The sequence below is a fragment of the Salmo salar genome, chromosome 03, assembly GCF_965601325.2.
Source record: "Salmo salar chromosome 03, fSalSal1, whole genome shotgun sequence".
In the NCBI taxonomy this organism is placed as follows: Eukaryota; Metazoa; Chordata; class Actinopteri; order Salmoniformes; family Salmonidae; genus Salmo; species Salmo salar.
Window position 1 is genome coordinate 72,794,627 of NC_138293.1, and position 23,631 is coordinate 72,818,257.

Genomic DNA, 23,631 nt, shown 5'->3' on the forward strand with positions numbered 1-23,631 from the left:
TCACTGTAATTAAATATGTGGAACTCAACACACTCAGCCTTGGTCCGTTTCTTTCAACAACCGTGACAGAAAATCCCACCAAAAGAAGACCAAGCAACCTGTGCACGAGGTAAAGGAGTTTTGGACATGGGAGGAAGTCATGGGAGGACACGAGACCCTTCCTTGGCGGGAGTCGCAAAGGAGCATGAAAGGACAGCGACAACGCCAGGGACCGCGGCCACAGAAACCCCAAGATTTTTTTGGGGGGGGCACATGGAGCTGGCGGCTGAGCAGAGGGAAGAGCCAGAGACCATCAGGGAGGCAATAGAGAAGTGATCGGTCGACCCAAGGAGAGAGCCAGAGCCCGCCTGGGAGTTGATGGAGCAATGTGAGGAGGAATATCGGAGACTGATGTTTGCGAGGAGTAGGCTGCAGCGCAGGCGTGCTGAAGAGCGTCTCATCAGTCTGGTGCCATCTGTGCAGGCTCCACGCACCAGGCCACCAGTGCACCTCCCCAGCCCGGTATGTCCTGTGCCGGTTCCTCGCACTCGCCCTGAAGAGCGGGTCATCAGTCCGGTGCCATCTGTGCCAGCTCTCCGCACTCGTCCTGAAGAGCCAGAGACCGTCAGGGAGGCGATGGAGAAGTTGGGAGAGAGAGAGATGTTGTGCAGGTGTGTTCTGCATAACATTCGACCTGAGATGCAGTCTGGTGAGTCCTGTGCCAGCTCCCCGCACCCTCCCTGAAGTGCGTGTCAACAGTCCCGTGCCACCTGTGCCGGCACCAGGCCTCCAGTGCGCTTTCCCAGCCCGGTACGTCCTGTGCCAGCTCCCCGCACCAGGCCTCCAGTGCGCCTCCCCAGTCTGGTATGTCCTGTGCCAGCTCCTCGCCCTGAAGTACGTGTCAACAGTCCGGTGCCACCTGTACCGGCTCCACGCACTAGGCCTCCTGTGGGCCTCAACGGCCCAGAGCTTCCAGCGACCGTCAACGGCCCGGAGCTTCCAGCGACGGTCAACGGCCCGGAGCTTCCTGCGACGGTTCACGGCCGGAGCTTCCTGCGCCGGTGCCATGGTTCGGAGCTTCCTGCACCGGTGCCATGGCCCGGAGCTTCCTGCGCCGGTGCCATGGCCAGAGCCGCCTTCTGTGCCGGTGCCCAGTCCAGGCATGGCGTCCAGTCCCGCACCAAGGCCGGAGCCTTCCTCTGCGCCGGTGCCCAGTCCAGGCACAGTGTCCAGTCCTGCTCCATGGCAGGAGCCTTCCTCTGCGCCGGTGTCCAGTCCCGCTCCAAGGCCCCTTCTTCTGCGCCGGTGCCCAGTCCAGGCATGGCGTCCAACCCAGCTCCATGGCCGGAGCCCTCCTATGCGCCGGTGCCCAGTCCAGGCATGGCACCCAGTACCGCTCCAAGGTCGGAGCCTTCCTCAGTGTTGATGCTCAGTCCAGGCACGGCGTTCAGCCCGGCGGCCATGGCCGGATACAGGGTCTGGGCGGGGGCGGTGACCCGCATTGGAGCCACCACCGACACTAGTCACCCCCCCACCTTCCCCATTTGGTTTCAGGTTTTGGTTTCAGGTCTCTGTCACGCCCTGACCATAGAGAGCCCTTTGTTCTCTATGGTGTAGTAGGTCAGGGTGTGACTAGGGGGTGTTCTAGTTTAGTTCAATATTTCTATGTTGGTGTTTTGTATGGTTCCCAATTAGAGGCAGCTGGTAATCGTTGCCTCTAATTGGGGATCATATTTAGGTAGCCATTTCTCCCACTTGTGTTTGTGGGATATTGTTTGGTTTTGTGCTTGTTGCAGCCCGTAGTCACGTTTTGTTGCTTGTTTATTGTTTTGTTGAAGAAGTTTCACTGTAATTAAATATGTGGAACTCAACACACGCTGCGCCTTGGTCCGTTTCTTACAACAATCGTGACAACGAGGCCTATTATGACAGGAAGTTCCACTCATCAGCCATTCAGGGCTCTGTAAGAGGAGACATAAATCAATGGCATGCCAAATATGACACCACACTGAGCAGTGTGAGTGGAGGGAATTAGCCGCGCAAATCAGAGGATCAGGTTCAGTTAGATGGGCTCCTCTGGAGTGGAGGGGGGGAACAGAACCACCATAGGGAGGATGGTGGAAGGAGAGAGAGATGGAGAAAGAAACAGAGAGAGAGCTGGAGAAAATAGAAGACAGAAGAAGGAAGAAGAGAGAAGGCAGACATCTGATGAAATGTGAAGAAGTTCATAAAAAAATAAAAATCAACCCTATCAAATCCATTCCTCTGCCTGTAGAGTTGGGATATAAAACTAGCTACAGCTGGATGGAAGAAAGCTAAAGAGCTACTGTAAGCCCATTAGCCAGTCTTCACTAAGCCTGAGAGGAGGAGTGAGGTGTCTGTGCTATGAGACCACAGCCACCGCACGTCAACAACACTTCTCATATCTTACACTTTCACACAGAGAGCTCTCCAGAATATAAAAATGTATGTTCACCTCACCTCCCCCTGCAATCACGCAGGCATCTCTGTCGATCAGGGGGGAACCTGCACGCAGCACGCAGCACACAGCACGCAGGTTCTACACAGGACGTGGCTATGGGCCTGAACACGGAACACGCCGCCCCGACACCACTGAGCACAGCTGTTTCCCAGAACTTTGATTCTGATTAAATAGAAACAGAACAGCCTATTAAAGTCATTAACATATATCTAAAGTATGCAGGGGGATGTATGCAGGGGGATGTGCACCAAAGGGTATGCAGCATGCACAGTAATGTAGCGCATATATTAAAGAAAGATCCGCAACCAGCACTTGAAAGAGCATATCTTGTCAAATCTTACATATATTATTTATCAATCAGACATCAAAAACAAGACTTTGTAATAACCGTTTTAAAATTGATATGTAAAGGTAATGCAGTTTCTGAAAGTGCAAATCCACCCAAAAGTGTACACGAGACAGGGCATGAAATAATTCTCCATATCCGGGCCAAACGTAACACACAATATCAAACACCATATTGATGTACTGTATATTATATACACTACAATAAAACACATTACTGTTCATGAATGTTTCAGAGTTCAGTGTGATGGTAATACTAGTGGGACTGTGGTGTGATGGTAATACTAGTGGGACTGTGGTGTGATCTACACTGTTCAGTGTGATGGTAATACTAGTGGGACTGTGGTGTGATGGTAATACTAGTGGGACTGTGGTGTGATCTACACTGTTCAGTGTGATGGTAATACTAGTGGGACTGTGGTGTGATCTACACTGTTCAGTGTGATGGTAATACTAGTGGGACTGTGGTGTGATCTACACTGTTCAGTGTGATGGTAATACTAGTGGGACTGTGGTGTGATCTACACTGTTCAGTGTGATGGTAATACTAGTGGGACTGTGGTGTGATCTACACTGTTCAGTGTGATGGTAATACTAGTGGGACTGTGGTGTGATGGTAATACTAGTGGGACTGTGGTGTGATCTACACTGTTCAGTGTGATGGTAATACTAGTGGGACTGTGGTGTGATCTACACTGTTCAGTGTGATGGTAATACTAGTGGGACTGTGGTGTGATCTACACTGTTCAGTGTGATGGTAATACTAGTGGGACTGTGGTGTGATCTACACTGTTCAGTGTGATGGTAATACTAGTGGGACTGTGGTGTGATCTACACTGTTCAGATGGAGAACAACAGGAAGTCCAGTATAAGACATTGTTACTTTTAGGAGAAACTCAACTATTATTAGTAAGTCAAGCAGGAAACTGGATAGGCTCATAATACAGCATTAACATGATCTGGTCTTGTCCACGGTTACAGTGAGACATAAATTGTAAAGGATTTCAATACTCGGAAACACAAACATTAGCATATATTGAAGTATAGATTGTGTGTCAGCGATGCGATAGAGATGTATCCTCTGTGTGTCTAATCCCTCATCACCTCCACAAAATGAAGTACACACTCCGCAGCAGGAGAAGTGTCATTCTGGACGGCCATGTATCTGATATTCCCAGTGTGCCGGTCTCAGGTTGCACACACACACACACACCACGGGCCTCCTGTGTGCTGTGGTGGTGGGCTGCTAGCTACTCAGTCTACTGTGTCATATCCAAAGCCTGCCTGACTGTCAACCCTCTGTAATTTGGGCCACAATTCATCGCATGACAGATGAATGTTTTAATTGTACGCTGACCTTGATGAAATTAATGGATGCTATATTTCAAATAGGAGTCCAAGGGGTGATGTAGCGTGCGTGTGTGTGTGTGTGTGTGTGTGTGTGTGTGTGTGTGTGTGTGTGTGTGTGTGTGTGTGTGTGTGTGTGCGCGCGCGCGCGTGTGTGTGTGTGTGTGTGTGTGTGTGTGTGTGTGTGTGTGTGTGTGTGTGTGTGTGTGTGTGTGTGTGTGTGTGTGTGTGTGCGCTGGTGGAAGTCTTTCTCCACATGTCAGATTGAGTGTGTTAAATGTCCTAGTGGAAATCTCCATCTTAGAGCCTTAGTGGAGGTTTTCATACTGCCAAGCTCTGAATATCCCTACTCTTGGTTCAATCCACAGCTGTTTACCAAGTCTTATTCTGAAGATGTACATAGAAATTGAAGGGAGAACCTAATCTGTGCGTGGGCACCACGGTATGCTTGCTCAGTATGGCTATTCATGGCTGGGACACGAACATCAAATCCCCAGAGAATACAGGGATTTTGGTTTGGGATTTTTACAATTGGATATGAAACCTATTGTCAAAAAGTGCACTGAGGGTTTTTTGTAGAAAAAATGTTGTGGGGGAAAACAAACTCAATATACTTAAAAATAACTAAAACCAAATCAAAACTGTGTAGAAATGATAATGACCCTACATTCATACAGTTTCTTGACAGTGTTCATAAAATCATCAAAACCAAAAGCTAGACAGTCAGGAAGCATCCAAAATTCCAAAAACGATGGATAGAGGACTATCTGTTGCCAATTTTGCCAGCGAGAACATATAACACATTTTCCGTCCGGCCCTCAGGAACATGCTAAAGAGCGATTGCCAATCCCTGTCAAAATGAGTTTGACACCCCTGCTCTACGTTGTTGTTGCGCTCTACTGTACCTACACACTGTCAACAATACCTCAGCATGGTGCAATGGCTAGTAAAGTAGAGGTGGGTGGGGTTATAGAAACAGAAATGATTCCATTCATATTGGTGTTAGCAGAGCGGTCCGTCTCTCCCTCCCCTTTCTCTTCCTCGTTGCAGGTCTTACTGAGAGCGGTCTAGTTTTTTCTTCTATCCTTCACAAAAGGCTTAGAGAGTGGTCTCTTTAAAAGGTTAACAATGGGCCAGGCCAACCTTGGTTCTCCATGCTTGTAAATGCTGCTGGAGGATTCCTGTTTACTCTTGACCACGGGGGAAGCCTCTCTATCTATATAATGCTCAGCCATAGGCCTGCATTCTAACTCAACGTCCAGTTACCGACCCCACCTGCTCATATGCAAGTCCATGAGTCTGAGGCGCCGACCTTTAGAATGGTATGCTGCCATTGTAAAACACCAGGCCCAGATGGACTATGCCCTCAGTCACATGAGCGGCTGCTCATGCGTAAACCAGCCTAACTTCCTGCGCCGTCTCACCAGATCCCAATGCCTTAGAGGTCCGAGCGAGCATTCTACAGCCTGTTTAACAGTAGCTTCACAACAATCCCCCTGTCTCACCGTTCTCTCCGAGAGATTTTTTAACTGTCTGGATTCTGTTGCTGATTGCCTCTGAACGTGGTGTTGATTAAAAAGTCAGCATTGTTCAGCCTTTCTTGTTATCTCTTTTTGTAGATCCTGGGAGTACAAACAGTTCAATAGACTGCGTATGAAAGTGTTTCGCCGCCAGCGTCTGACGAGGGACTGTGCTGGAGAGGCAGGGCCTAGTGCACCGTGCGGGGCTCCTGGAATCCAATACAGTTCTTTATTCCAGGGCTGGGCTGGGGCCGACGTGGAGCTAATCTTTGATCTGAGCTAGGAAGCGGAGGGCTCTAGAGTGGGCTTGCGCTGGCCCATTATTTATGGGAACATCAAAGGCCTGCACTGATCACACTTGTGTCTCTTATCTGGCAAAGAAGAAGCAGCCACAACAACAAAAAGTGACTGGGAGGAAAGCATAATAACGAGCGTGTGTAAAAAGGTAGGGATAAAGGAAGGAGTGAGCGAATGTTTGAAACAGCAGAGGAGGATGGAAGGGGCTCAGGAGGAGATCCCCAGATTAGGATTGATCAGACCGGCGTATGTGGGCCATCCGCCTGGGAACACCGCCCGCCCTCCGTCCGAGAACATATCGGACCTCAAGCGGATCAGAGCCGCTCCTCCCATCCTCTCTCTGTTCCCATGGAAGTGAGATTGCCAATGTCAGGGAGCCCCACTCCCTACCTCCCCCGTCCTCCTGTCTCCCCCCTGCCTCCCACTACCACCACCACCACCACCTCCACATCGCATCAGAAATGTGACTGGCCTCAAACTGCTGACTTGCTCACAGTCCATTGAGTTTCCTCTCCTTATCAAATTACAGCCACCTCAATAACCCACTCGCTGCAGCATGCCGGAAGAAATGAGGTTTCTCCACCGCCCGCCCGCCCCTGGCACTGCTCTCCTTCTCCTTCCCCCGCTTTCTTTCTTTCGCATAAAAAAAAAGAATACGCAGACTGTTGGGGGGGAAGGTGCGTGTGTAGATTCAAGTGTGTGTATGAGTGTATAATGTTTGTGTGTTTGTGTGTGTGTGTGTTTGACGGCCCGTCGGCTGCACATTGCTGATTTGCAGACGTGGGCCATTGTCCAGATGGTGGGCGCCTGCCTTCTAGGGGACGTTTTTACTTCCACCCCGACGACTGCTCAGTCACGGCAGCCTGCTGAGACCCCAGCATCCCCCTCGCCTAGCGCATAGCGCCCAGAGGCCAGGGCTATCTGTCCTGGGTCACTGCCCCCTCTGTGCCACCAGTACCCAAACACCCCATACTGGACTGTACCTCTGTCACCCCCAGTGTTGAGCCTCTCCCTGCCTTCTCCCTACAACAAGACATCACTTGGTATTTACAGTTTCTCCCATGTGATGAGAGCTTTGGGAGACCGTCGGAACGGACCACGCAAGGTCATCCGTCTCACTCTGGCTCATTGTGCGGCGCCGAGTTGCAGTTATTACAAAGTCACAATGAAAAGACTCATCCCTTGGTCAGCTGTCTAACAGTCTGATGGATGTCATTTAACCTTCAATTGCAGCTGCTTCCAGCTTTAGACACCAGTAAATACACCACAGAGGAAAGTTGAAAATAAATTCCCATCATGCCCCAACTCCCATTTGCTCTTCTCTCTCCATGCCGGTGACACGTCGCCTTCTAGGAGTTAAATGATTTATTTTTAACCTCAACAGCAATCATGTTGCTTCTAATTGGCCCAGATGTATGTATGCAAATGAGGGTTGGGGTTACATTTACAGGAACCCGGTGCAGGGTCCCCTCTTCCTCGAATATGAATTAACATCAATATTTATCTTACTCCCATTATGTAATTTCCTCCACATTCACATACTAATTGTTGCAATTAGCATTAAATAAGAGCCCCAGTTCAGAGGGAATAACCTGCTGGTGAGCACTTACACTGATGCAGTGAGTAGTCACCTGCTCTCACACACACAGACACACAGAGAGGGGGAGGGGGGCAACGAGAGGAGAGGGGGAATGAGAGAAGATGGTGAACGAGAGGAGAGGCGGAAGAGAGATCGAGCAAAAACAGAAAGAGCAACAAAGAGTGATTTCTTTCTCCAGGTAAAACTCTTAGAAGATTCAGATTGTACAGTTTACAGCTCTCCGGTAAACAAAATCAAAAAGACAGGTACAGATAAAAATAAACGTTGGACCTAAATCATTTGATGAACGCGCAAACAATGGCGTGTGCGGCGTGTAACATGAAAGCTTAACCGAGTGCCAGCGCCAGTTACCAGAGAGGCTGGCTTCGACATGCTCGGCCTCCCCCAAGTTTATTGGAGATGACGTGTGTGTGTCAGTGACAGTGAATGTCCATGTTGAGGGGGAGTAGATTAGATCAAGTCCCCTGTGAAACAGCCTTGTCTGCTTCCATTGAGCATCCTGTCTCGTTAAAGAAACAGGTATGCCTGGCCAATAAGCAGGTGTGCTGACATCAGAGGCGTGTTGGGAATACCGGAGCTGATTGTAAAAACCTATAGAGTATTCTTCAAACACAAACCCTATTTGACTGACTTACAGCTATCACAGGGTATCCGTGGGTAAAGTCTTACATGAAGATCAAGTGAGTGATGACTGCAATCTTCAGGTCCACTGGTTCTACATACAGTACGAGGCTTGGTGCTCAGTCCCCTATGGGATGTTCTGTCTTTGTGTGAACAGAATGGTAGTGGGAGAGAGTGTGAAGATGTGATGAAGATGGAGCGGACCTCACTGGTTCTCCAGCCCAAACAAGAGGCCAAAGCTTACCCAATAAAGGAGAGGAGCTCACTACTTTAACTGAGTTGGGAAGTGCCACAACGCTGGAAACCCACTCAAACTCTCCTCATCGAATCACCCCACAACTTAGGGAAGTGAATTCAGACCTTCATTGAAAAACGAAAACAGAGGGCTGGTGTATATAGTGTGTTCAAAACAACAGGGATAATTAAATAAATGAAAAAGTTAATAAATCATGTTTTCCCTATTCTACCACTTCTGGGCAATATCAATGTGTTTGAAATGCGAAGGTGCAATTTGCCAGCCAACATCACACTTTGAGCGTAGAATAATACATGTGAAACATCGACCAAAATAACAGCAGCAGCCAGGCCCTCAGCTAACTTACTCTATACTGTAACTTAGATTGTCTTTTTATTTTCCCTATATCGTGGTGGGCATAGCTCTCTGAGGGAAAAGCCCCTTCACACAAATCACATAGAAATATAAATCTAAAATCCTGCAGTCTTTGATCTGCCTTCATACAGTATAATCAGAGGAGCCCATGACCTTTGCTGATACAGTAGTACAATACTTCACTACAACAAGGCCTTATGGGGGTTTAGTAGTACAGTTTCACACACAGCAGTGCATCAGCTTGATGTAATGTAGTTTCCATCTCTTCATCTCCTTCTCTTCATCTCTGCCTAATGGTACTGCCTGGACCCCCCAATCAAGAGCCTGAAACCTAATCTAGCACCAGAGGGAAAAAAATGTATCGCAAAATCATCAGAAGCATTGTTTACAGACCAAATGAAAGTGAAAATAAATTCTCAAATGAGTGTTGCTAGTGCAGCCGTCTATAAATCCAGCAGAAGCTGGGCTGCTGTCTTAAAGTGGATGGAGGGAGCTAGGCTCTGAAGTGGATGGAGGGAGCTGGGCTCTGAAGTGGAAGAGCAGGTGGAGATGGATATGGTGGCACACTGGCTGTCTTACGCACAGAAACCTCCCTCGTAAAGTATGTTGAGGAATGGAGAATTTATGAGGCTCAGATATCTCACTGCCGGCCTATCATTTCCATGACACTGTCAGCGTAATTCTCTCCAAAACTGCCCAAACCCAGAGATAAAAATGGCCATCACAGTCAGAGACGAAAGAGAGAGGAAAAAGGAGAAAAAGGAAGAGAGGAGAGAGTGAGAGTGAGAGAGAGAGGTTAGGGCTGCCTTATCTATCTGAAGCACCTACTCTCTGACAGGTTGGAAATGACAGAAAAACACACCAGCTCCATAAACAAGCGGAGAGTTGTGAATACTAGAAAATGTCCTGTCTATTTTGCTTACAGTCAAGGAATGTGAGAAATTTTGGTCAATTGGAAGATGAGGCAAATTGCTGTTTGCACAGTATAAGATCTATCCCCCACTACCAGCACAACTCCTCTGATTCACAATGTCTTTTACCTTTGAGATGTGTGTGTGTGTGTGTGTGTTACAGAGGAGATTTAGGGTGTTTTTAGAGCGCTATCATAGAGTAGGTGAGTACACTAGAGTGTATTAGAGAGGGCAGTGCTGCCCTGCGAGATTGGATTCTCACCCATGAAATGTAAGCACACAGAAAACTCTCGGCAGCAACAACCTCCAATTTACGCAGCAATTTTCCACTCGCTCTCGACAGAGCTAAATCGCATTTGTCTCCCTCGCATTGATACCACTCTGCCCTAGAATTTCATTCACATTCAGTTAATTAGCACTTCCTCTCCAAGCACCAGAAAGAGCAATCATTGGAAAAAATGAGCAGAGTCATTTATTACAGTTTATTACAGTTCATTGAGGGAGCCAGAATGCCGAGGATATCAGACTGATTACTCACGTTAGCACTGATAGTGGTCTGGCTGACAAAATAAAGTTATTTACATTACAAAAACAGTTGGCTTGGTAAATTAGGCCTTTCTCCGCATGACAATATCTCCTCTGACTGCGCTGCTTCGACGTTTTCTTGGTAAAAGCGGTGTCTTTCAGCCTTTACGACCCTCTTTGAAAACGTTAATTACTACTCATTACTTGCTATTGCTAAATGCTAGCAATGTGGAGTTACAATTCCGATTCATTAAATTAGAAGCAAAAGTCTGAACAGTGGTGAGAAATGGGAAATATCTGCTTGTTCAGAGAGAGTGACCCCATAGTAGCTCATCTCTCCTAACATGAATAGCATAAAGCAGAGAGTAGCCGTGAGGGAGGGGACAGCTGGTACTGACCCCACCTCCAACAGTCCCCCTGGAGACATGCAGCACATGATCACTCCTATAGTCTCCCAAGGACATGCTGTACTAATATGGCACTCAGACTCTCTCACTCACACACACACAGATTTACATTCATCTGAATCGCATATGAACACACACACGGGGGCATTTATCCATGCATTTATCCATGCAAAAAACCTATAGAGCATATGCACGTAGGCCGAGACACACACACACACACACACACACACACACACACACACACACACACACACACACACACACACACACACACACACACACACACACACACACACACACACACACACACACACACACACACACACACGTGGAGGCAGTAATTTGTAAGTTCCATTTTTTAAGGCGCCACAGCAGTGGTCCTGTGGGACCTAATAAAACCTCCTAAGCACATGGGGAGGGACCCCGAGGCGATGCTCTTTCCCACACAGCTCACCTTGATAGATGATTGGAGGGAAACACAGAGGCGTGCTCCACTAACAAACTGCTGCAAGACAAAACAACCAGATTTAGGCTCTCAACGAAATGGAGACAGACGGGGAAGGAGGCCACTGATTTGGGGGAAATTACATAAGCTTCTTCACACCTTTTGAGGTGATTATCCAACTAGTGGAGAGTAATGAACCTCATTCCTGTTCAGTTGCCCGCCAGGAAAGAAGAAGAGTGTGAGCGTTTGTTTTGTTTATTCAACACATAGCAGGAAGGTGTATAACGGCCCACTTGTTATTCTAATAACCATCTAATGGTGATTTGTTCTGTATGCGAGTGTTGACAGGAGAGGCAGAGATGTGATGGGAATTAAAGGTATTACTTCATATTAACTTTAGGCGTTAAAAAAGAATGTGGCGTAACTGACAATTCAGTCCCACCTCTGAAATAAATAAAAAATGACAATAAAAGGGCTCATTTGATTTGAAGAAACAAAAGCAATTCTAAATGTGCCTGGTAGAGGTCATCTATTTGGTGTGTGCCGGGTGGCACACTCCTCCCCCTCACTTTCATTTCCAAATACCTTTGGACTTTTTCACAGAGAACTTAAAATCAATTTCAAGCCCCATTTATTTTTATACACCAGTACATGTTGAACCACAACAGAATAGTTCAAATATTGATCTTCTTTAGAGGATGACCCCTGGTGCCTTTTAATAGTAATATATACAGTTACCGGCTTCCAAATGAGAAGCTAGCCACGGCAATATTGCAAGTCGAGGCAGAAATAAATATTAAAAAACGACTAAAAAGTGTCTGATATGAAAAATTATTTCCTCAAACTGCAGTCGCACAGCACACACTGGTGCTGATAATGACCTTTTGAAAAACAACATTTCAGTGTTTACCTAGAGAACTATTTTTCACGAGCCCCATCTAACTGACAGAGGAAAAACAGCTTGGCCAGAAGGGAAGGAGCACGAGGAGGAACGGAGAAACCGGTAATAATGCTTTGCTGTTCACTACTGCCATTAAGCAGGGTGGTGATAAAAAGGTGGTGGCTTTAATAGCAGGTGATGGCTGTTTCACTTCTATGGTCACTCTGTTAACTCAGCACACAAGATATTATGTCTCATTTGAGAGGATCCTGCTGAGAGGAGGAGGCTTGAAGGACAGTATGAGAGTGACTCTACATTATAAACATAATAATCACAGCTGGCTAAGTTACTGCAGTAAAGAAATAATTGGAGTCAAGCTGCTCGGGCTGCTTAAGCATTTTACTGAGCCATTCAGAGAAACAGAAAACCTCAGGATAGATTATATTTCAGTAAAAACAGTCACCCATACAAACATAGTTCTAATGGATTTTCACAGTGGGGTTATCATCCTCCCTGTTTTATCCCTGTGTGTATGTCTGTGTGTGTGTGAAAGAGAGGGCGATAGAGAGAGCTCCCGCAGTGTAAAGACAAGGAGGCATTGTGTCGCGTCTCTCGTCTCTTTCCCCTCTCGCTGCCCCCTCAGCCTGCTCCGCTCGCGGTCTCTCTTTAGCTAAAGGAGCGCTCAAGCGGACGTAATGGTGGCGATTGCAAAACCAAGCGAATACTCTTGAGCTGTATTAAATCTCTGCATAGAGAATGAGGCCACTGAGATACAGGGTTGACGACACTCAAGTTCACTTCCCTTTTTGATCACAGGCTGCTCCTATAATAGTCCTATGATAATAGTGTAAAATGCACATGGTGGCATGTATTGGTGTTGCCCCCAATAAAACACTAAAATACTGCATTATACTTTCTTTAAACGAGGAGAAAAATTATGTTATGATTCCGGGATCTGGGATGAGTTTTCCTGAGACAGTAAATATTTGACCTGAATAGTGATTAAAAGCTCAATTAAATGGTGTGTCATGCTATAAAAAAAATCTGGATGAATACTGGAGGGTGAAGATATCCACAACAGCACTTTGTTTTCAGGAAGTGGAGTATATTAGCAACAGAAGCACTGTGCATGCTAATCGCATGACACTGTAGGCTATGCATATAGAAAGCTTGGTCAACTCCAAGCTAATGCGTACCATTAATGACTGGAGATGTTTAGCATTATTGGCAAAATGTAAATATACATTTATTAATGCACTGCACCCCACTCTAATGTTAAGTACGCATTCTCCTGTGAAACATTGTGAATCAACACAAATCCTTCCCCCCCCCAAAGAGACAGAACCCTCAAACTCCCACAATACGGCTTCATGCATGTGTAAATCTATTGAACTGTTTGTGACATTCTTCTTTGTGGGGAGGAAATGTAATTTGGTTCCATTTACAGCGGTCTAACAGAGTCAGTCGGTAGGTAGCCTTAAGAGAACTACTAGTCACAGGGAGGGAGTGTGGCGTGACTCGCATCCCCTCTGAAGAACTAGGCAGCCCTCACTCTGCTCAGCTCACACACCAAATGAAATTTCAACATAAACGACTGAGCTGTGATTTACAATTCTCCTCCAGAGCGGCGAGGAAAAGTGAGAAAAACATTTCAATCAGTCCCCTCCGCTTTTGTTCTGCTGTTATGAATTTGCTGTTTAAAGGACAAAACAGCTGAATGGCAGAGAGAGAGAGGGCCTCCATAGGAATAATCCTAGGCAAAATACACAATGAAACGTATTCCCTGCCAATGAAATAGCGTTTGAAGTTTTTGAATTGAGTTTGATTGAATCAAAGTGAATTGCGTTGCATCAAATTGACTGCATTAAGGAGTCAAGCCCAGCTTTCTTGGTGACAAAATGAAATTATTTAAAATGCTATGAATGCATTGCGAATTTATGAAACAGAAGATGGAAATATAAAATAACTTGTCAACAGATATAAAAAAGGGGAAAGGTGTTGTAAACAGCCTTCACTTCTCCAGGCCCTCTCGTAATCTTCAAAGAATAACGGGTCCAGCTTTAACAGTAACCATTTAACCATAAAGGCCATGTACAGTGAGGGTCTCATTCAGCTTCGCGCAAAAACAGACAACCATTCTCAGTTAACCTTTCCCCATGAGGTCAGTGGAGGGGGAGAACCCAGCCCTCCTGCCTCCTCCACACTCTCATTCCAAAGCCCAAAGAGGCTGTGGCTCATTTCTCAAACCCATCTCCCATGCACCCACACAGCCCATGTAGGAACAGAAACCTATTGGTCCCCAGTTACAGACAGCGTCTCCATTTACAGCTGTCAATAGTACAGCTTGGCATACAATAATTATCCCCTAGAAAGGCCTTGTCTCTTTACCGTTAGAATTAGTCCTGTCCCTGGAGACCTGGAACCTAAATCCCCCATATTGTCAGATCCCCCCCCCCCCCCCCCCCGGCAAAACAGCCTCTCACTGGGGAGGCAGTGGAGGATGAAGGCCTGAACCGAGGGGGAGGGATAGAGGGATGCAAAGATAGATAAAGTGGTGTATTCCCAGTTCTCTCCACATCCCTTCCTCCACGGCCCCTATCTTCCCTCCACTCCCGGCTGTGTAGAAGGGATCACAGTGTCGACGCAGACAGGAGTCGGTTACACTGAGAGAAGAGAGATCAGTGGCCGCTGCTGTGGAGGAGGACAATGACCTCCCCTGGGCTGCCTGCCTGGTACACCACTGACAGAGGAACAGGTGAAACCAGAAACCAGATGATCCCTCCCCATCCACACACGCATGAAAGCTCCCTTTAAAGGTTGACTAACCATTTAAGATGCTATTCAAAAAACGGGTGAGGGGAAATGAATAACGCAAAACACCCACAGAAATAATCAATAGATATAACAATAAGGGTCAATATCAACACAGCAGAATGTAATGATACAAAATCCAATTACAAATCAAAGAAAGCAATTTCAGAAATGTGAGATCTCCAGATATGGTAGCAGGCTCAAACAAAGAGACATGTAAGACATGTCTTAAGAAACTCCTTCGTTTTAATTGAACTGCTTCCTACTTAGATAATATAGCTGCATTTACGACCACAGCCAGATGCACACCCAAAGCCTGCTAAATAGAAAATCCATGGGATACAAACTGAGGCCCAGCCACAACTAAATACTGTGGATTTACGTATCCCACCCCAACATTTGTATCAGAAATATATTTCTACTTTCATATACAGCAGTGAAGTAAACACCCGTACTGTAATTCATCAGTGCTGTCAATATCAGACACCATAAGTCATGGAATATGCTACTGTTAAATCCTGATCGACGGAGGAAAAAGATGACATCATCTCCGCAGACAGACAGGCAGCTTTTCACATGTAGTAGAGAGTCCCAAAATACCCTCTGAATTACAGCAGCGAGAGGTAGCATGATACTGCCATTTTGGAATCAGAATAGCCGCATTTCTCTCATTACACCACGAGGAGTCTCTTCTTGTGTTAATGAAAACAAACATTTAGCCAAGATTCATATACACAACAACCCACTACAAAGAGCATCAAATCCGCCTGCCGTGGTACAACAACCCAGTGAAACTGCCGCTACGCAAAACAGGAAAAACTATTGGTTCAGTAATCTTTTATGTAATAAAACTCTGTACGCCTGTGATATCATACAGCTTCATGTTCCAACATAATACCCAAAGCACTCAGAGTCATTTTAATGCGGTCTCCCCTTTTTTGAATTCAAACAAACTGCTAGGGAAAAGGCTTTCACCTCAATCTATTCTCCTTATAATCTCTGTGTGTCTCTTCCCTCACACAGGCGGCTGGTGCGTCTGGGCCGAGGTGCGGAGAGAAAGAGAGGTGCAGAGGATGCAGTGACTGTCTGAAAAGGAGCGATGGCCACGATACAAAAGAGGGGTCAGCACAGAGAAAGGGGGAGAGGAGAGGGCTAGAGGCTGAATCTTGATTCAATGAATGAGTAATTTCCCAAATAACACTGCAGGAGTAGGATAGGCCCGTTGGGCCCCCATAACAAGGAAATGTGAATCATTGATTCATGTAAAATGCTTTTATATTTTGTGAAAACATCCTTTTTGAATTTTCTATGAATTCTGAGGTGTTACTCCACTTAATAAGGATATGGATTGAACAGAGCAAAACATTTATAGGTTTGAAGCAGGGACTAACATTATATGCCCCATATGTGACATATATTACTTATTGTATTATTTTTTACTAGAGTCAGCCACAAATCATATGGATAAATACAGTACAGTATTCTTGTGTTTCAGATAATAATGTTGTCTTTGTAGACCAGCCTCTCTATTTCCATAAGTTAGTTACAGCAGAGGTAAAGTTGAAGAAATTCCCAATTGTCATACATATCACCCTTTGTTTCATACACAAATATAGACCCCAACCCCCATACACACCCATGCAAAAATATGGACACACACACACACACACACACACACACACACACACACACACACACACACACACACACACACACACACACACACACACACACACACACACACACACACACACACACACACACACACACACACACACACACTTCCGAGGCCATGAATAAAAGCAGTGTTTCCTTGGGGAATCCTAGCCCTGGCTTCTCCACATGAAGTGTGTGCTAGCGGCACCTGGTCCTCCACATGCCTGTCCCCCTCTGATGGCCTAGCCGTCGTGGGCCCGCGCTGGACAGATGGGGAGGAGGGGAGAGGGCCATTACCCTGATGGGGAGCAGGATTTAAAGGGGGAAGCAGGAGGCTCCATCCTGCCAGCCTTACCATTATTTGCTTCAATCACTGCAGTAACACACTGTTTACTGCAACACATGCTAGTGGTAGTAAAAACACAATTGAACAGGCGACCACCCCCCCTCGCTGAATTAAAATGTTTTGAATAATTCAAGAGATGCATATGGGCCCGCTCTTAACAGTCACCTTGTTGGGTAGTTGTTTTCCTCTGCAGAGTGAATCTTAAGATTCTCTTAAAATTTCACAAAGCAAGAGGGACCAGTGACAAGGAATCAATTAAAACCAAAAATCTAAGCTTCATATAATTACTCAAACAAATATCAATGTAGATGATCATGACAGAAAAGTGAGAGTTGCTCAATGTCCCCCTCTCACAAAATGCACATAAGTGACTGAGTGTAATTTTTTTAATCTGAATTTCTCAGTGAAAAGTGTTGACACACAATGGAAAGTGACAGGACAGTATGACCATAAAATGAGCAGTAAAATATGCAGCGTTACAATCACAGCAAAATGAGTCATGAAGCCGAGATCTAAACAAACATGTCGTATCCCGGTCTCACGTCACTAATTCATGAATTCCCTCGTTCAAAACAGCACGGCGTGGATTAGAGGAAAATAAAAGGAGGGAATAAAGGCTGAAAAGGGGAAAATAAAGGAGATGACCCCCCCTGTCTGTGTTGGAAGGGTCAGGGTCGGGGTTGGGGAAGTACTCGGGGAAACACAATGCTATCACGTGCTGCCGAGCAAACGGAGGAATGCAAGAGACGGAGAGAGAGAGAGCGACAGAAAGAGAAAGAGAGAGGGAGGGAGAGGAAGAGACAGAAAAAGAGAGGAAGGGATGGGGATAGAGAGACTTACCTGGTGTAGGTAGAGGAAGGCAGGGGGACAGTGGAGGGAGTGAGGTAGCATCCCGGAGCCGGAGAGAAGCAGACAGCCTGAGTTGGCCATGGAGCTCAGCGTGTGGTAACAGGATGCTTTGCGCATTTAGCAGGAAGATCCTTCGCTCTCTTTCCTCGCTACTCTGTCTCTTGCTCTCTCTTGCTCGCTCTCTCGTTCCCACTCACTCTCTCTACTCTCTCTATCTCTCCTTCTGGCACAGCGTACCACTCTCTTTTTTCTTTCTCCTGCCCTGGTCTTTCTTCTCTCTTGTTGTGGTCTTTTATTCCCTACTGAGAATTTCTCTTTCTGCTTTTGTGTGTCTATTGCAGTAGGTAACCACGGTAGCCAGCCGCACACTGACAATGTGCATGTGCCACCTCTCTCTCTCTCTCTCTCTCTCTCTCCTTCCCTATCTCTCTCTCTCTTTCCCTATCCCTCTCCTGCTCTCTCTCTCTCCTCCCCTATCTCTCTCTCTCCTTCCCTATCTCTCTCTCTCTCCTTCCCTATCTCTCTCTCTCTCTCTCGCTTGTCCCCGGCGCGACTCTGTTTACTTTGGAAGCGATAAAAGCCAACATACGCATTCAGACATAGAAGGGGAGGTTCTGTGCAAACCGGGGAGAGGGAGGGAAGGGGGGTTGTAGAGTCGACGGGGGTGGGAGTTGGGGTTATAAAAGAGGTGATGTATTCCTACATCAAACAGGCCGTGTGAATAACAGGGGGGATGAAATGACATCAGAACAGCAGCTGATCCTTGGCATTAGCACCTCGTGGGATGCTGCGTACAGCCTTTTAATTGCAGGCTCCCCCCTCAGAGCCTAATGCTGTCCACGGTCTCCCTCCGTCTATGCAAGAGCTGCACTCAAGGACACATACAACATGTATGGCAAATATTAATTCACAGCATCCATAGAAGTCTGGCAAATGTATTCACAAAGCCCCGTTATTCGCTTTAGCTTTGGCTGTGACATCTCTCTTCATCTGTGAGCAGTAAATATACATCCGCCCTGACAGAGAGAGAGTCTATCCATAAATGATTTACGCTACAAATGTAAAGTCCCTTTTTAATCTTTTTTCCTTCTTCTGTAGAAACAACAAGGGGCTTGATATAAAACGCAATGGAGCTCACATAAAGGCTGTGTGATGTTAGCCTTCAAACACAACCCATTAATGACACAGGGGTAGCTACAATAATATCGTTGTGAATTTGGTCACTTTCCCACCCAGACACAGACAGACCATCATAATCACACCCTGCTGTGGGAGACGACGCATGTCCACTGTGCCGAATTAACTCACTCTGGGACACTCCATTCAGATTCAATCAGCCCCATTCAGATAGTATGCAGGGGGGAAATTACACCAGGAAGGAGTTCAACTAACCCCTACTTCCTATTCATTAGTCCCAGACACTGGGACAGAGCACAGATTGCAGATTAGGGAATACCAATAAGTGGCACAGCACAATGTGTAATACTGTAATAACATTATGTAATTGTTGGCTGATATGTTTTGTACATCTAATTGTCGAGCTGAACAGAATGGAGGGAGAAGTTGGTCCTCTGCTAAATGACCAATCAGCATGATCTTAATTGAGACTTGGATAAGGCTGAGGCTGTGTTAACTGGAACTCCAGTGGTATGACTGCATGTCTGCACGACTGCATGTCTGCACACGTCTTGTTCAGGTCCAAGAGCCTGTGTTAAGTACAAGCAGTTGGCCAGTATTACCGCTGTATGTCACTGTACTGTAGAACACTCTCTGATCAGATGACTTGGCTAGAGCCAGCAGGTGCTGCTACTGATGCAGAGAGAGACAGATAGCTTCTCTCTCTCTCTCTCCCGCTCTCTCTCCCTTTCTCTCCCTCTCCCTCCCTCTCCCTCCCTCTCCCTCCCTCTCGCTCCCTCTCTCTCCCTCTCTCTCTCTCTCTCCCTCCCTCTCGCTCCCTCTCTCTCTTCCTCTGTCTCGCTCCCTCTCGCTCCCTCTCTCTCTCCCTCCCTCTCGCTCCCTCTCTCTCCCTCCATCTCCCTCCCTCTCCCTCCCTCTCTCTCCCTCTCTCTCCCTCCCTGTTTATAATTCAAATGAGCTGTGTCAGATCACTCCCTTCAAAGAGAGAATTGCTGGAATGTTCTCCACTGTGCCTTTCTTTGAGTCATGCAGAATCAAAGCTATCTAAATGTGCTGGAGATCCTCAGTTAAGTCCAGTAACCTCCAGACCTATTCTTCCAATGAAAAAAAGAAGAGAAACCATTACTGTAGACTGTTGATGGAAATAGGAGCTGACTTCCAACATCCAACACACAATGACCACCATCATCACTGTCTTCTATCACCTCCTCATCACCATCATCACCATCATCACTGTCTTCTATCACCTCCTCCTCCTCATCACCATGATCACCATCATCACTGTCTTCTATCACCTCCTCATCACCATGATCACCATCATCACTGTCTTCTATCACCTCCTCCTCCTCATCACCATGATCACCATCATCACTGTCTTCTATCACCTCCTCATCACCATGATCACCATCATCACTGTCTTCTATCACCTCCTCCTCCTCCTCATCACCATGATCACCATCATCACTGTCTTCTATCACCTCCTCCTCATCACCATCATCACCATCATCACTGTCTTCTATCACCTCCTCCTCCTCATCACCATGATCACCATCATCACTGTCTTCTATCACCTCCTCATCACCATGATCACCATCATCACTGTCTTCTATCACCTCCTCCTCCTCCTCATCACCATGATCACCATCATCACTGTCTTCTATCACCCTCCTCCTCATCACCATGATCACCATCATCACTGTCTTCTATCACCTCTCCTCATCACCATGATCACCATCATCACTGTCTTCTATCACCTCCTCCTCCTCCTCATCACCATGATCACCATCATCACTGTCTTCTATCACCCCTCCTCCTCCTCATCACCATGACCACCATCATCACTGTCTTCTATCACCCCTCCTCCTCATCACCATGATCACCATCATCACTGTCTTCTATCACCTCCTCCTCATCACCATGATCACCATCATCACTGTCTTCTATCACCCTCCTCCTCCTCCCTCATCACCATCATCACTGTCTTCTATCACCTCCTCATCACCATGATCACCATCATCACTGTCTTCTATCACCCCCCTCCTCCCTCACCATGATCACCATCATCACTGTCTTCTATCACCCCCCTCCTCATCACCATGACCACCATCATCACTGTCTTCTATCACCCCCCTCCTCCCTCACCATGATCACCATCATCACTGTCTTCTATCACCTCCTCCTCCTCATCACCATGATCACCATCATCACTGTCTTCTATCACCTCCTCCTCCTCCTCCTCATCACCATCATCACTGTCTTCTATCACCTCCTCATCACCATGATCACATCATCACTGTCTTCTATCACCTCCTCCTCACCATGATCACCATCATCACTGTCTTCTATCACCTCCTCATCACCATGCCCATCACCATCATCACTGTCTTCTATCACCTCCTCATCACCATGATCACCATCATCACTGTCTTCTATCACCTCCTCCTCCTCATCACCATGATCACCATCATCACTGTCTTCTATCACCTCCTCATCCACCATGATCACCATCATCACTGTCTTCTATCACCTCCTCATCACCATGATCACCATCATCACTGTCTTCTATCACCTCCTCCTCCTCATCACCATGACCACCATCATCACTGTCTTCTATCACCTCCTCATCACCATGATCACCATCATCACTGTCTTCTATCACCTCCTCCTCCTCCTCATCACCATGATCACCATCATCACTGTCTTCTATCACCTCCTCCTCCTCATCACCATGATCACCATCATCACTGTCTTCTATCACCTCCTCCTCCTCCTCATCACCATGATCACCATCATCACTGTCTTCCATCACCTCCTCCTCCTCCTCATCACCATGATCACCATCATCACTGTCTTCTATCACCTCCTCCTCCTCCTCCTCATCACCATGATCACCATCATCACTGTCTTCTATCACCCCCCTCCTCCTCATCACCATGATCACCATCATCACTGTCTTCCATCACCTCCCCTCCTCCTCATCACCATGATCACCATCATCACTGTCTTCTATCACCCCTCCTCCTCCTCCTCATCACCATGATCACCATCATCACTGTCTTCTATCACCTCCTCCTCCTCCTCCTCATCACCATGATCACCATCATCACTGTCTTCTATCACCCCTCCTCCTCATCACCATGATCACCATCATCACTGTCTTCTATCACCTCTTCCTCCTCCTCATCACCATGATCACCATCATCACTGTCTTCTATCACCTCCTCCTCATCACCATGATCACCATCATCACTGTCTTCTATCACCTCCTCCTCCTCATCACCATGATCACCATCATCACTGTCTTCTATCACCTCCTCCTCCTCCTCATCACCATGATCACCATCATCACTGTCTTCTATCACCTCCTCCTCCTCCTCCTCATCACCATGATCACCATCATCACTGTCTTCTATCACCCCCCCCTCCTCCTCATCACCATGATCACCATCATCACTGTCTTCTATCACCTCTTCCTCCTCCTCATCACCATGATCACCATCATCACTGTCTTCTATCACCTCTTCCTCCTCCTCATCACCATGATCACCATCATCACTGTCTTCTATTACCTCCTCCTCATCACCATGATCACCATCATCACTGTCTTCTATCACCTCCTCCTCCTCTTCATCACCATGATCACCATCATCACTGTCTTCTATCACCTCCTCCTCCTCCTCTTCATCACCATGATCACCATCATCACTGTCTTCTATCACCTCCTCCTCATCACCATGATCACATCATCACTGTCTTCTATCACCTCCTCCTCCTCCTCTTCATCACCATGATCACCATCTCCACTGTGGCAACCTGATAATATTCATAATAACGATTATTATCCCCATCCCCTTGTCATGTGTTTCTCCAGTGTGTTTCTAGTTGGCCCAGCTATGTGATTCCTCCTCTGAGACAGGACTCACACAGAGGTGGGGGAGATGAGAGGCACAGGAGATGCAATCAGCTGATTTCAGACGTTACTGTTATTAAAGCAGGTGATAATATCCCTTCAAAATATAACAGGAAATATGTTACAAATATGGTGATTTTCCTGTGGGTCTTAGAGGCCGGTGTGGTTGTAATGTAGTCTGTAATGTAGTCTGTAATGTAGTCTGTAATGCAGTCTGTAATGTAGTCTGTAATGCAGTCTGTAATGCAGTCTGTAATGCAGTCTGTAATGTAGTCTGTAATGTAGTCTGTAATGCAGTCTGTAATGCAGTCTGTAATGTAGTCTGTAATGCAGTCTGTAATGTAGTCTGTAATGCAGTCTGTAATGTAGTCTGTAATGCAGTCTGTAATGCAGTCTGTAATGCAGTCTGTAATGTAGTCTGTAATGCAGTCTGTAATGTAGTCTGTAATGCAGTCTGTAATGCAGTCTGTAATGTAGTCTGTAATGCAGTCTGTAATGTAGTCTGTAATGTAGTCTGTAATGTAGTCTGTAATGCAGTCTGTAATGCAGTCTGTAATGTAGTCTGTAATGCAGTCTGTAATGCAGTCTGTAATGCAGTCTGTAATGTAGTCTGTAATGTAGTCTGTAATGTAGTCTGTAATGCAGTCTGTAATGCAGTCTGTAATGCAGTCTGTAATGTAGTCTGTAATGCAGTCTGTAATGCAGTCTGTAATGCAGTCTGTAATGCAGTCTGTAATGCAGTCTGTAATGTAGTCTGTAATGCAGTCTGTAATGTAGTCTGTAATGCAGTCTGTAATGCAGTCTGTAATGCAGTCTGTAATGTAGTCTGTAATGCAGTCTGTAATGTAGTCTGTAATGTAGTCTGTAATGTAGTCTGTAATGCAGTCTGTAATGTAGTCTGTAATGTAGTCTGTAATGTAGTCTGTAATGCAGTCTGTAATGCAGTCTGTAAA

At 46.4% G+C, this 23,631-nt stretch overlaps 1 protein-coding gene across 9 annotated transcripts in view; it reads right to left on the reverse strand.

Annotated features, from left to right (window-relative positions):
• LOC123741697 (RNA binding protein fox-1 homolog 3) overlaps window positions 1–23,631 on the reverse strand; it is a 385,849-nt gene that overhangs the window by 76,639 nt on the left and 285,579 nt on the right. Inside the window, exon 2 of one of the 9 annotated variants that reach the window (XM_082971479.1) lies at window positions 2,461–2,623. The exons of 6 other annotated variants lie outside the window; for them this stretch is intronic. Coding sequence is in view for 1 of the 3 variants with exons in the window: in XM_082971475.1 (XP_082827601.1) it covers window positions 17,623–17,748 (126 nt within the window). In the remaining 2 variants the exon portion in view is untranslated. Of the gene's footprint in view, window positions 1–2,455; window positions 2,624–17,622; window positions 18,195–23,631 lie in introns of those variants that run through there. 2 more of the 9 variants (XM_082971480.1, XM_082971475.1) reach the window with 2 other exon arrangements.